This window comes from Anas platyrhynchos, chromosome 2 (assembly GCF_047663525.1).
Source record: "Anas platyrhynchos isolate ZD024472 breed Pekin duck chromosome 2, IASCAAS_PekinDuck_T2T, whole genome shotgun sequence".
In the NCBI taxonomy this organism is placed as follows: domain Eukaryota; kingdom Metazoa; phylum Chordata; class Aves; order Anseriformes; family Anatidae; genus Anas; species Anas platyrhynchos.
Window position 1 is genome coordinate 106409119 of NC_092588.1, and position 14608 is coordinate 106423726.

Sequence of the window (14608 nt, forward strand, 5' to 3'; positions counted from 1 at the left end):
TCAGTGGCTTCACTTTTGGAACTGCTGGAGACCAGGAGGTTGTATCAGCTTCTTTTGCATTTAAGAAGCCAGATGAGAAGAAGGACGAAGCTCCTTCAACAAAAGGAGGCTTCTCCTTTGGCAGTGCAGAGTCTGCAGCTGCCTCACAGTTTATTTTGGGAAGGGCAGAAGAGAAGCAGGATTCTGTCACTTCTGCTGCTCCATTAGCGTTTGGAAAGAAAGCTGACGCTGAAGAGTCAAAGGCACAGCCTATCTTTTCAGTTGGGAAGTCCGAGCATACAAAAGAAGAGAGCACAGCAAAACCCATATTCAACTTCAGTTTCGTTAAACCATCAGAGAAGGAACCTGAGCAAGCAAAGCCAGCTTTTTCATTTGGGGTCCAAACCAGTACTTCAGGTAAACAGAATATCTTTTGTCTTCGCTTGTCTGCTTATGTCCATCAGAGAAGAACTCTGAAACTATACTAGGAAAAAAAAAAAAAAAAAGTCACTGCTGTAGTGACTTTAGAAACTTCGGCAACCCTCCTGCTTCATTTTGCAAGAGGAACGCTGTCTCATTTGTCTTGAGAGTGTACTCTTAATTGAAGAGGTGTGAGGGTAGTTAGAAAGGATGATGCTTCTCTAGAGCTCTGATGACCAAAGTATAGGAAAGGAAAAGAAAAATCTGATCTGTGCCTCTTTGTTCTGCACAGGTTTTGAGTTAACTTTCAGTGTTCTTGCTGTACAGTTGTTGAAAGAAGGGGAAGGAGCTGGGGGTACGTACAGGGTTATGGCATTCGTCTTTCCAGGTAGCCATTACTGTGATGAGTCATTAATGGTACCTCAAATTTAACAACTTCACTTCTTTGTTTCCAGTTCTTTTCCCTGTTCCACTTGAAGGGAGTGAGCGAGTGGCTGTGTGGTGCTTAGTTGCCTACAATGGTTAAACCACAACTTTATTGAAGTTATTAAATTAGAGGTAATGTGGTCGTATAAGCCTCGCATAGAATGAGCCTAGGGTGCAATAATTGGCATATTATTGCAATAAAATAAACATCAATCTGTTCCAGAGCAATTGAAATATTTTTGTATGGTTTGAAGTAGGTAGCTGATGTAATACGTTGAGGTGTTTGCTGAAGTTCTTGGAGTGTCACTGGGCTGAGTTTACCGTTCTTCAGCTTCCTGGTTTGCTTTTCCATGCATTTAGACCTAAGTAGCATCTCCAGCTTTTCCTCTGGGTTTCTGGAATTTGGTTGTGAAGATATTGTCCTATACCCACTAAGAAACTTGACTTTGTTTTATTACTACTTCTGTCTGCAAAATAACTGAAACATCAAGCTTTTCAACGTCACTGCAGGACTTGTGTTGGGTAGTGAATTCAGGTAGTTGTTGCTCTTAAATGTAAACCTTTAATTCTTTTGAAAATACGGATACAGCCAACAAGTAGTGTTAGAGATGAAAATGCAAATGCAGGACTGCTAACTGTGAAGTCTACGGAGGCAGAAGTGCTATCTACATTTCCTGTAAGTAAACTAATAAAGAAGCTAGACTTGTTTTCTTAGGCATTTAGTAGGCTGTTGCAGAACACTAAAGCTGAATCTGCCTTGATGGAGAGAACTATGTAGGCTTCTGGCTTATAATTTGTCATTCAGCATGCATGCTACAAATGTGAAGACCAGCTTTCAGATTTGGTTTTGTGTATGCATTTGATTGACGTTCCTGTGGCTCTGAAAAACCTCTCTTGTTCATAGCAGATTGGGTTTACATTTAGTGTTCCCGTTGTAAAATCATCAGAGCTTTCTGGATCCGGTGATACGCCCGTGACGTCCTTTCTTACCCTAGGTAACTGAAATCTTAGCACTTCACATCTGAAGTGCTGATTTTTCTTTTCTTCTTTATTAAATCTTAAGCCTGTCCTGTCTGTGCATGCTAGCAATTCCGGGCAGTGTTGGACTTCCGCAGTATTTTTCCAGTGACAGATCTGTTTTTATTGCTTGTAATTATAAACCATTATAAAGTAAGTAGAATTGGTGAAGGTTCTTCCGTGAGAAGCATGAAAGTTGGAAATTCTTGTTTCTAACGCAAGTGAGTATAATGTGCTCTAGGTAGGTCGCATTGTGACAGCTGTTTGTTTTCTTTTGTTTCAAAAGAAACTAGCTCATCCGCATCCACCAACAATGAGCAAGAGGAGAAGGAAGGTTTTGTTGCTGTTCCCTTCAGAGTTCCCTTTAAATATGGACGAGGATTAAAGGAAGGAAGCGTCTTAGATGTCCTAAAAAACCCTGGTGAGATAATGATCTCCTTTTAAAAAATACGCTAGCATTTTTTATTTCAAACAAACAACCAACAAACTTATGGTTAAGAGAGTATTTTCTATAAATATGAACATAGGAGAGCATTACATTAAGCGCTGCGTTTGTTAGGGTGCATCTGCCCCTTCTATTCTAAGTGAAGTTGTCTTTGTTGCTGGAAGTAAAACTGCAAGTTGAAAACCAGATGGGTTGCATCTCCTTTATGTGTTAGGATGTAACTGTAACTGAGGTACTAAGAGAACTAGCTAGATGATCAATGTTTCATTTTAAGTAAATACAATTTGTGGAATTGAAAAGGAAATGTTTGTAAAACTCGACGCTCCTGTCCCACCTTCAGCCCAGGTGCAGAAAGAATAGTAAAGAGTTTCGGTTCTAAAGATATTGCAAAAGCTGCAAATCTGTGACATTCACTGTATCAGTTTAAAAGAAGCAGAATCTAAATCCACATTGTTCAAAAACTTCACTTCTGATTTAAAAACAAAACAGCAAAAACAAACAAACAAAAAAACCCACAAAACAACTACGTTCAATGTACATTTACGAGCAACTTGAGCTGCTGTTCAAGATGCGTTTCCTTTAGTGTCTGTATTAGTAGCTTGTCTTTTCTGTTAAAATTGCCACCTTTGAATCAGGAGTTGTCCTGTGTGCGATGCATTTTGAACAAATATTGTAGAAAATTAGACAGTTGTTCAATTGTCTCGAGTTTTTATTATTTAATTAATATTCAGCATTTGGCTATTACTGTCATTTTGGACAGTGCTCTCTTGGAGAAGAGCATTTCTGTTCTAAAGCAGGAGGCAACATTTGCAGAATTATGCTAGGTAAACAGAAACAGAAGTGTTATTTTTTTACTGTTTAACAGAACACACAAGCTAACCTCATGAACACATTGGAATTGTTTATATGAAGTCCTCTTTTGTCAGCATCCTGAATCAGAGTTCATCACTTAGGTGACTACAAGTCACAGCACAAAACCCCATCTATACAGAAGCAAACATCCTCACCTTTGCCAATACCAGAAGTAATTGTTTTCATGGATTAACTCCAGAGCCTTGACATTGTTACCTGTATATAGCAAGTATTTTTAGTGTTGGCATAAGCAAGCTGCTGCTAAGTCTCTGTGCTTTGCTAAAGATTGATTCATTAAGACCAGAGACATTTATCCAGCACAGCTGCTTTAAAGATGCAGTCTTAACCCTTCTGTCTTTTGTTTGGTTAATTACTAGATCTTATTTCCAGAAAGAAGTGAATGGAGTCAGATTATCCATTTCAAAGAAGCATCTGACACTGCCTGACAGTTTGCCATGCCTACCTCCACCTGCTCAGTTGATTTTTTGGTTTGTTTACAGGCCATGAAACATTCAACAGCTGCCAAGTATACCACTCAGGTGAAGTCAGTCTTGCTTAACTACATAATCACAATTGTCCAGTAGGAAGCCTTACCAGTGGGAGAATTACAAAATACAGCGGTTCTGAAGAAGAAATGGCCAGCTAATTAGTTTTCACTACTTTCCCTTTCAAGATTTTCTCCGGGGCAGCTTCAGACTACGGACAAGAACCAAGACAAGTACTATCTGTACTAAAACTGATGTACACTGCATAAAATACGTTCAGATAACCCAGTTGCATATTAAAAAAAAATCCACTGTTTAGACTTTTCTTCACTGATCCTGTACAGGCAGGCCTTCTGTGTTTGCAGTGCCCAATTTATCTGACTTGAACTGGGGATGCAGAGAAGTGAGTTCTATGCTTTTTGTCAAGAATACAGGCTGAAGGCATTCTGAAACAGCTTCCAAAACAAGCAAACAACTGAAACTAATCCAGTGGCTGGATATTTCAATGCTAAGAGAGCATGGTACTCAGCCATTCAGAAACTTGTTACTGATGTGTCTTTTAATACCTACGCTTGTTTCAATACTGTAAAGCTACACAAGTTCTAATAAAGAGGTAATCCATTGTCTTGTTACTGTAGTAAACAAACAGAAGATACATCATCTTACATCTTCTGGTTCCAGCTGCACTCTTCCTACATACAGTTCTGTAGGGAAGGAAAATCTGAAAATACTGTTGACATTCATCTGGATAGCCAAAGCGAGAAAACATGTTTGGGGCTTATTCTTGTTTTCAAAATAAAAATATTAATTTAATAAAGAAATTTGGCAAAGAAATTTTGGACAGTGCTCTCTTGGAGAAGAGCATTTCTGTTCTAAAGCAGGAGGCAACATTTGCAGAATTATGCTAGCTAAACAGAAACAAAAGTGTCATTTTTTTACTGTTTAACAGAACACACAAGCTAACCTCATGAACATATTGGAATTGTTTATATGAAGTCCTCTTTTGTCAGTATCCTGAATCAGAGTTCATCAAATTTGGTATCGGTTCTTTAACTATTCAGAGACCTAAATTGCTCTAAATAAATGATAGAACTGAGCCAGTAGAGTAAGAAACCCTCTCAAGAAGTGCTAAACTTTAAACTCCCCGTTGCCCTAAGCTCATGAAAAGCAAAGAATAGTATTCTACACCTGTTCTAGTAATAAACTCCTTTGGCTTTCTCCCTGCATTCCCAGATTTTCCCTCACTTCTTTCCTGTCAGCCCACTGGGAAACTAGTTCTGTGCTCTTCTCAAACTAGAGGGAAAGGTCTAAGAACAAGAACTCCCCAGCGTATAAAACCACTTGTTGTCCCTTCTAGTTCATATAGGCCCAAACCTGAAAATATTTACGAATGCATTCAGCTTTGCTACTGTTGAGAAACAAGGCTGGTTACAATGGCAACTAAGCCCAAGTGACACTGTCTGGCTAGACATAAGAGGTGGATTCCCCCAGCCATCCTGAAACAGGTTGATGAATCCAGGGAGTCAAAACATAGCACTTCTGCATTTTTGGTTTTGTAGACTGCATCCTGTGTACAGCCATTACAGCAAGGGCCACAGACTTTACAAAGGCAGAGCTACAAGAATCTGATTATTTAGAATAACTGTATCAATGCACAACTCATTGGTTACCTTTTAGAAATTCCTATGCTCAGCCGGATTCATTTTCCCCCCAGACCTGGTGCATTCTGGCAGTCTTGCAGTGCCCTCATCTGATCACCTTGCTCACCAAATCTGACATAGGCATACCCTCTACAATTTTCAAAAGGGAGAAAACAAATTCTAGTATGCATAACAGTTACAAAACTAAAGGTTCTTGAATTAGTCTATTACAGGCAGCATTGTCTGAACAGCAAACTCGCTCATTCCTGCTTGACTCACTGCATGGCCAGTAGTTTCTGCTAGACTTTATTTACTACTAACATTAGGTTCCATCCCCCAACCCCCTAAGATTTGCCAGGGCTTATGTTTTTCCCCAAACAAAGTAGGAATTATTTTGTCTTCAGTATTGCAGATGACTAAGTAGACACACAGCAGCGCTGATTTCAGTGCACAGCTCTTCCTCCTCCCACAGCTTCTAGTTGTTTCTTTTTCCCCCCATGTAGATATGCATATGGGTAAGTTGAAGCTTATCACAGTAACTGCTTGAACTAACCGGAAAGCTCTTAAAAACACTCAAGGATCTGTGCTATTAAGAAAAGCAGTGCTAAAGAGTAATCTCACTCTTCGTGCCCCAGAAAAAAAGCACTGGAACAGCTCCGACGCAAGCTCTTACATATCGCTTATAAAAGCGAACACACTGATAACGTTACACATTTGCACTGGAATTACCTGGAATATCCCAGCAGGTCTGTTGCTATTTTGCAGTCAATACATGAGGGATACCTCTTTAGGAAATAGTCACAGAGCTGGAAATCACCCACTTCTGGGGTAAGCTCCCCAACAAATATTGAATAATCTGGTCTTTAAAAAGAGAGAGAGAGAGAGAACAATTTTAAGGTTCAAGACTAAGATAGCCGATTCCCATTATATTCACAGTTAGTTATCATCAGACTAAAAAAGAGAAATCTGTAAGGAGTACTAAGTACAGAACTCTACTGAGTTGCGTAGAAAATTGCAATGCCACCACTCTAATCTAAAGTTTTCCATTACTCTGGGTCTATTCTACTGTTTCAGCAACAAGGACCCATTTTCTGACAACTTGCAACAGTTTGTTTCAAGAAGAAGCATAGTTTATTGTCTGAACAAGAAAGCAGCATAAAAATACCAAGAAAAATGATCAACTTAAACCACAGCCACGATTCAAAGGAGCTATGACTAGTAGCAGTAGAAATACTGCTTCCCAGTGACCATGGGAGACAGCAACTACAAATAAACCATTATTTATAGACACATGTTGCCAATGCAACATTTAGCTACCACACCAGCCATTTTGGAATTTGAAAAGTGAGTGATGGCATTCGCTACCAATTCAAACAGGTAAGGCAGAGTTTCTCATTTCAAAAGGTTTTTACCTGGCTGAACTACTACTACTAACAAACTCTATTCTTCCTGGTTTTATTTTGTTCCTTTTCTTTCGTTTTTTCTGTGGTGTTCTCCACCAGCTGTAGGCCTGGAGGCATTCTCGTTTTTTCCCAAGCAAGTCCTGTTGGGATAAAAAAACACCTCTATAGTATTTAGCCTCATTTACATTCCTCCCTCCCACTCCCCATCACCACAGGTGATTTCCCCATATTCACCTTGCCCTTGGAAGAAGCCTGGGGTCCCATTTCTCCCTCCGCCTCCCATGAGGGAAAGCAGCCTCTGGGGAAAACGCCTGGCAAAAATAACAGAGCCAAAGGATTGTATGAACAGCCATATTCCCCTGACTTGTCAAGCTGGCTAAAGGATTGACAGCTTCCTCTTGGAATTCGGAAAAAAGCAGTTAGCCCTTCGATGCTGGTCAATCCTATGCGTTAATTAGCTTAGGACTGGATTGTGCTCCATTTGAGCTCTCGGACTCTCAAAAAAAAAAGTCTTCAGTAGCACAGTGAGTGATGAACAGGCAGGAAATCATCACTCCTGCTCAGAAGAAATCTCATCTGTCCCTGTCTCCCCTTTCCTAGGAATTCTTCTTCCTTATGTGAGATGCCTCTCCTCACTACCTAGCTGCCAGTCACTCTCTCAGGCCAGGAACGACGACAGGAGGCCCATTAATGGAACGCAAGGAGAAAGCAGACCAGGAACAGGCACTAACTTGGCTGAGGGGAAAACTCAAAACCCAGATGCAAGGCCAGGAACTAAGAGGCATAAAAAAAAAGTGCCTCCAAAAAAAAAAACACCCCAAAAGCCACAGTTAAAAAGGAAGTGTGATAACTACAGAAAAGAGGAGAGAAACAGCCATAACAACACAGGTTGCCTCCCTCATTTAGTATTCTGAAGAACAAGGATTTCCAAAAATATGATTGGCGTTTTTCAGTAGCTTTTACTTACGCAGGCTTTAGTGTTCTTCCTCTAGAACACCTCTACATAACTTACCTAGAGAGTGTTACTCACAAGATCCTTCAGAAGAACTCATGCTCAAATAATCCAAACTGCAAAGCTTAACGTTTTGCCCCCAACCTGCTTCGGTTGTTATGATCAAGCATCCAGAGGACAACCACCAATTACCAAATTAGCAGAGGAAATCACAGGACTAGAACACCCAACTCAGAGTGAGCCAGCCATTTCAGCTTTACATTTACTAGGAATTCTGAGTATGGTTCTGGGATCCATTTAGACACTACAAACCTGAATTTCTCACCACAGGATCTTACCTGGTTTGCCATGGTTGAAAGAATCTGTCTTCTGTCTTTCTCAAGGAATGCAGCTGCAAACGCTCAGTTTATTGCAGTCCGTCAGCTAGAAAAAATGTGAGGGAGGGGCAAGAATAATCTTAACTTTGAGGTCAGTTTCTTAGATGCTCACCCTGTCCAACGCTTTTAATATTATTAATTCACAACTCGGGAGTTTCATTTCTGATGTGTCTCAATTGTTTTAGCCATGACAAGAAGGATACATAGCCAAGGGGACTACGATTAGAAGTCTTCTTCATTTTCTTAAACTGTAGTAGTCCACAAAGTTTTCGCGTTGTCCAAGACACTAAGAAATTGTGAGCTTTTAAGTGACCTACACCTTATCCTTATTTCTAAAAGAACATGCAATATTGTAATTTAATAGTTCCATGTTCTGAAGTAATTAAAAGCGAGGCAACAAAGATAGAAGCTTTCATGTTTTCTACAACTCCTCAAGTCCCCCCCCACACATTTAGAGACAAATTAGAAGTTGTATCTGCTTGTGGTTACCAGTTACACAGCTGGAAACAAGCAGTTGTACTTCCTACCTGCTAAAGGAGCAGAGATGTTAAGAGACAAAGCAGGGTACAGCACAGATAAGTATGACCCTTCTCTGCACCTTTCCTTAGGTGCATCTTCTTGTCTTCCACCTCTTCTGGCTGACAGGCACCAAATGCTGGGCCAGCAGCAGGTGCTGAAGACCCAGAGCCAAACACAAACGAAGAGGACAACCCTCAGGGAACAGAAGAGAAATTTCAGTATATGCAGGGCTTTTTTCTTTGTTTGTTTGTTTGTTTGTGTTGCAGAATGACTACGCATCACATTTTCCAAGTCTGGTAAACGAATACTTCAAATATTTGAGATAGATCTTAATGTTTACAGGCAAGTATGTAAAACAACAAACTACCTCAGTCCTATCCCGGCTGGCTGCTTTTCATGTTACTTACAAGAAAAGGTGCATGTTAACAACTCGGACAACATTCATCTCAAACACATTGGCTGTCTAGGCTGAAATTACTGTCTTAGGCATTCATGTTCTAGAAACAAACTCCCACAAACGGTACACGTTAATTTATATTTACTAAGAGCTGCTTCTATCACTTATATATACATAGAACATTAAAATACATAAATCAGCATATATATATAAATATATATATATAAATATATATATATAAAGGTTCAAAATACAGCTCCTGATCTATTAGGACCTGTATTTTCATTCTTGCCAGCAGCTGCACCCCTTCCCTGTCCAAGTGTTTACCATTATCAGTTCTGGAGGCCAAATCACGCCTGCAGGAATCTAACTATACTCAAAAACTCGGTTTAGTAGAGTAATTCTGTCCCTTCCCATAACGGATAACAAGCTCATTCAATTAGCTGTTTCGGTTCTTCAAGGCCAGCAGAAATAATGAAACAACAATACGTGATTGAACAATGACTCTGAACATACAGCACATCTGCTGAGCAAAAAGGGACATTTTCAACAGCACTATTAATTGGAATGTAATGTAAGCAGCCATCGTGCAACAGAAAACACCATCTACTGCACCGTAACTTGGAATGGCTGGCTGCTTTTCTTTCCAAGAAGAAAAACATAAATGGTAGCAGTTAACACAGACCTGAAGGCTTCTGCATTGGAACAACAACAACAACAAATCTTTTGCGAAGATTTTTGAAAGATGGCTTAATCTGCAGGTTCAGTTGATCTGCTTATGGCTGTAATTTAGTATGGCTCTTTCTCTGCATGTGGTATACAAAAATTAGTGTAAATTTAATTTCCATGAATGACAAGATTAAGCCCTCAGATCAAAATGAAATTGAACCTGTAAGGAAGATACTACATCTGTCTCCAAGGACTGCTAAGCTAGCAGGAATACCCATTCCATTATTTATTGCGTTAACGTTTTTCTTTGGTCTGCTATCTAATGGCAAAAATGAGAAAAACGTCTTTTTAAATGTGCCTGTTGAACTTGATGTGGTTGTGGCTCCAAAGGTAAATCCAGGGTTTGCATTGCTACTGCTGGCTCCTGAACCGAAGACAAACGGAGCAACGGCTACACCAGTGCTGGAAGATGTGGTTGCTGGTTTGTTTTCTTGGGAGAAGCCAAAGGACTGAGATGTCGTAGATTCTGCAGAGTTGCCAAATGTGGAGCTGCTCACAGTGTTGCTGGCTTGTCCAAACACAAAAGGTGCAGGGACCGGTGCAGGGTTGGAGGAAGAGGTGACGCTGCCAAACACGCTGCTGCTGTTGGCTGAAGTGGTGGGTATGGCTGCGCTGGAGGAAGCAGAGCTCAAAAAGCTGAAGGATGGTTTTGCTGCTCCTTGATCTGAGAGGAAGAACACGACATGAGCCACTGCAAGACGCCAAAGGAACTACAGCAGACTCCGTTTCAATCCCTGTACAAAGAGCAATCCTGAACGACACCTCGGTTACGCTCCAGGTACTGGTGATTCCGTCAGATCCAGATTTAACATGCTGATTGCTGCCATCCACAAATCAAGGAGTGGAAGACTTGTGATGAGCAAGGACGCCCCCCTGCAGTCTCGAGGCTTTATGTATTGGTCACAAACACCAAGAGTTGGCTGTAATTATCTGAACCAGTATTAAGCAGTACCTCTGACCTCTTCAAACAAAAATATCTTTCAGGTACTCTTATAAGAACAACATCAATTGCCTGCACCAGTTTTATGGCCTTGCTAAAGGGAGCACTGAAAAGCACAGTGGTACAGCTTCTTTTGTAGCCTGTTCAGAAATGACAGCCCTGTGCCTACAGCTTCAGATCAGGCCAAGCTTACCAGCCCAACTCTTACAGCTAAGTTCACTGCACCTGAATGCCTTGAAGACGTGCTTTTAGGAGCCATGGAGAAGAACCTGCTGTTAAGACCACTGTTACAAAGTACTGAGTGTTGTTTTACACTTCAAATAGAACTATCTGCTAAAGTCATTCATCAGCTTTCCCTAAGCTGCTGCTCTCTCATTACTGAATGTGTTCCTGCTCTCAGTTTCCCACTAACTTTTTCCCTCAGCCTTTATGGCCCCTTTTCATCTACGACACTTTTAAGGGACTACATCATGGTGAAAAATGCTGGTTAACACTTCCTTTTACACAAGGTGCCTCATGAAATTTTCCTGACTAAACCAAACCCCAGAACTTTAACTAGAAGGGGAAGCAAACAAACACACACACCTCCCCTGCCACCAAATCTCCCCAAAACAGATCTGTTCAGGAACAGATCAACTAGAAGAATACTGCGATTAAAATCAGTATAGCCCTCAACACTGCTTTTGTTCAGGATTACTAGCCAACGTCCTTTCCCTGACCACTTCTGGAATTAATACTGAATTCCATACTCTAAAGCATGGCTGGTAAGTCATACAAATGACAGTTAGCAATCAGAATTTTTCCACGCAGTGATCATCAATAAGAACTCCAATCCTCTACTGCAGCCTTTTAACAAAGTAAAGGAAAGCAGAACTGTGTAGTGACTGTTAAGTGATTTTTGGACTTTCGTAGTAGTAGAGAAACAGCACTACGCTCTGTAGCACAGGCACAAGTACATGGGAGTAAGATCCTCGCTCTCATCTCTTGTTTCTCTGAAAAACGCTCGGGTGAGGCCTCTATTTCACCATACTAATGATTTTACCACCAGCTGTACTGCTAGCATTGAGACAGTCCAACTTCTGTGCTTGTACAAGATTAAGTTCCTTAAGTTCCTTAAGGTGTCACAATTTTTTGCCTAAACCTAGTGTCAAAACTCTTTGAGATCAAAAAAGGAATTGCTGCTAATTGTGTACATATCAGTAACTAGGGCAGAAAACACACAATGCATGAATTAAACTTTTTCTAAAGCTCTAGTACACGAACATATCGAATCTCGCCAATTTTTTTCTAGTATAGTTTCAGAGTTCTTCTTTGATGGACATAAGCAGACAAGCGAAGACAAAAGATAGAATGAAACTCCAAATTTGAAGGCCCCTGGTGTACTAGGAAACTTAAATCCCCCAACCACATTGTTGGAGGATGCAGATTCAGAGGCAATGCCAAACTTGAAGCCCCCTTATTCTCCAAATTTGAAACTTCCCATGCTATCTAACGTATGAGAAGACTCAGAGGATGAGGACGACTGAACACCAAATGTAAATGATGGTAAGGCAGCATTTGTCGACACAGTAGCAGAACCAAAACCTGCAGAAATAAGTGAACATCAGGTTTGTAACCCATGGGGTACCTGCAGTACACGAAGGTTTTAACAACACTCTAGTCCTGATCTTTCCAGTCAAAACTGTTTAAAAAACAACCCACCAAACAGTAAAACAAGAAAACGCCATGCTTCCTCCCTACATCAACCTTTTCACAATTGTGTTTTCTGTCTACCACCTGGCTTTAAAAAGTACACAAACTTCTTTGAAAGATCATGTTTTTAGTCTGCACTCCAAATGAACAACACGTAGGGCATGTGAAGAACAAGCATGTCATTAATGAAAGTTTTTCTCTAGAAAGGATAAATTTATTCTTGGGGAAAAGTGTGGAAACAGCTGTTATCTTATCGAGGCAATATTCCTATAGGAAAAATGAACAAGTACACCACACCTCAAAGGAAAAAATAATTGTGCTTGAAAAGTAAGAAAATAAAAAAAAAAATCAGAGCAAAACGAAAAATAAAACACAGAACATGCATCCTCGTTTTAATCAGTAAGCGTTACCTTTGAGATCTGCTTTGGCGCCTGGCTTTGCACTTTCACAGGCTACACACTTTGTGGCCTCTGCTTTGTTTCGAACCGAGCAGGTCTCACAATCCCAGCTTCCTTCAGGCTTCTTAAATTTGTCTCAATCCAGAAATTCTCCAGAAGGGGCAGAAAACGTCAATGCACTGCTACTGGTCACAGGTGTTAGACCCTCTACAAGAAAAACAAGACAGTTAACCATCCTGTTTGAACATCAACTATAAAATGAACATTAACTTTTAAATTTGGTTTATTAGACCCCACAGAAATGTTCAAAACAACTCTGAGACGCCCCCCTCCACCCCAGAAAAAACAAAAGCCATCAAAAACCCACAAAGAAGTCCAAGAGAATCAACTCTGACTGAAATCCATTACCTTACCTCACGAAATTTTAGTCTTACTGTACAGGATGATTACAAAAGCCCAATCTAGTCCATCTCAATTTGTTTCATCCCAGATATATTTGCAAAGGTGTTTTTTGATGTAATGGCATATTAAGTGACGTTTAGAGTCAACGTTAAAATCAGAATCGTATTTTAAAAACAATACAACCACGCTCAAAATCAATTACAGTCGCGCACAATGGGAAACAACCCAGGACTGCCCTCAACAAGTTACCCAGCGGGTCACTCACTTTCTTGAAGCCTATCACTGACCTTCATAGGCATCTCTCTGCTTTAGCTTAATACCAGTTAAGACTACAGCACTGTCTTGAAATCTGGCTTTGCCTCAATTACATACAAATGGTGAATAGAGGCATTTGGGCCATATTTTGGAATTATTTTTACTTATTTCTGAAAGAGAAAAAAAAAAAAACAATTTTTAACTCTTTCTATGGAGTTCTCATTTGCGCCAGTGAAAAATCAGTACGTCATTTTTGAATTAAGTCACCCAGTCCAGCCATCTTCCCTCACCAGCTGCAAAGCAGGGCATATTTGCATTGATCCAGCTCCGTACCAATAGGTTTCACAACCGCTTCAATTTATGCGACAGGCTGGAACCTGGGCTGAGACCTCTGAAGTGCCTGTAAACCAATCCTGCAGACAGCCTCTAATCCATCAACTGGATCTGGGAATCACGTTGCTTAAAATGTTCCATAAATGCAACGTACTTTTCTTCTGTACAAGATTCACAGAGGCTAAGATGGAAACAACAGGAAAAAATAAAAAGGACCATACCTGGTTTCTCAGACTGACAAGCTACACATTTGTTATCTTCTGCCTTATTTGATACTGTCCTTGTTTCAGTTAGCACAGAATTAATTTTCTTCCTAGTAGCTGGTGGAATGCTGTGTTTTGGCTTAGGATGAGAAGAGTGCTGGTAACACCCCGATGCTTTAATTATTGCAGAGCAGTGCTTATACTAAGCCAAGGACATCTCAGCCTTTTGCTCTGTCCTGCCAACAGGCAGGCTGGGGGTGCAGCATGAGCTGGGAGGGGACAGACCCAGGACAGGTGACCCAAACTAGCCAAAGGGGTATTCCATACCATCTGATGTCATGCTAAACAATATATAGGGGTGGCTAGCTGGGGGGAGGGGGCCGGACTGCTCGGGGTTAGGCTGGGCATCGGTCAGCGGGTGGTGAGCAATTGCATTGTGCATCACTTGTTTGTACATACTATTACTTTCGTATTATCACCATTGTATCATTATTATTATTATTGTTATTATTATTTTTGTTATTATTATTTTCCTGTCTTATTAAACTGTCTTTATCTCAACTCACGGGCTTCACTCTCCATTTCTCTCCCCCGTCCCAGAGAGGGAGGGGGGAGGGTGAGCGAACGGCTGCGTGGTGTTTAGCTGCCGGCCGGGTTAAACCACGACAGCCTTTTTGGCGCCCAACGTGGGGCCCGAAAGGTTGAGATAACGGCAGATCTGATCAGAGTGTGTTAAACTAAAAT

The 14608-nt window shown here is 40.7% G+C and overlaps 2 protein-coding genes and 1 long non-coding RNA gene across 4 annotated transcripts in view; 1 reads left to right on the top strand and 2 right to left on the bottom strand.

Annotated features, from left to right (window-relative positions):
* LOC113841966 (uncharacterized) overlaps nucleotides 1-14608 on the bottom strand; it is a 239863-nt gene that overhangs the window by 63623 nt on the left and 161632 nt on the right. The window lies entirely within an intron of this gene.
* LOC140001665 (uncharacterized) lies at nucleotides 761-4246 on the top strand. Its single transcript, XR_011807151.1, has 3 exons — nucleotides 761-1820; nucleotides 2129-2263; nucleotides 3640-4246. It is a non-coding gene; the product is annotated as an uncharacterized lncRNA (long non-coding RNA).
* Nucleotides 3814-8745, bottom strand: LOC113841357 (tRNA selenocysteine 1-associated protein 1-like). 2 transcript variants are annotated; one of them, XM_072034050.1, is made up of 6 exons: nucleotides 8524-8745; nucleotides 7958-8042; nucleotides 6902-6978; nucleotides 6677-6807; nucleotides 5994-6125; nucleotides 3814-5414 (listed from the first exon to the last, which is right to left on the bottom strand). In XM_072034050.1, the coding sequence occupies exons 3-6, from the start codon at nucleotides 6929-6931 to the stop codon at nucleotides 5324-5326; spliced, it is 384 nt and encodes a 127-aa protein (XP_071890151.1). In that variant the 5' UTR covers nucleotides 6932-6978; nucleotides 7958-8042; nucleotides 8524-8745; the 3' UTR covers nucleotides 3814-5323. The 2 variants fall into 2 exon arrangements, with proteins under 2 accessions (XP_071890151.1, XP_071890152.1); XM_072034051.1 differs by lacking the exon at nucleotides 6902-6978.

Excerpts from the sequence above, each read along its gene's own strand:
- LOC113841357 (XM_072034050.1), bottom strand. The coding sequence starts at position 6,931 with ATGGGACCCCAGGCTTCTTCCAAGGGCAAG. Across the intron at positions 6,126-6,676 it reads AGTAGTAGTAGTTCAGCCAG|ACCAGATTATTCAATATTTG; the intron begins GTAAAAACCTTT and ends CTCTTTTTAAAG. Across the intron at positions 5,415-5,993 it reads GACCTGCTGGGATATTCCAG|AGGGTATGCCTATGTCAGAT; the intron begins GTAATTCCAGTG and ends TGAAAATTGTAG.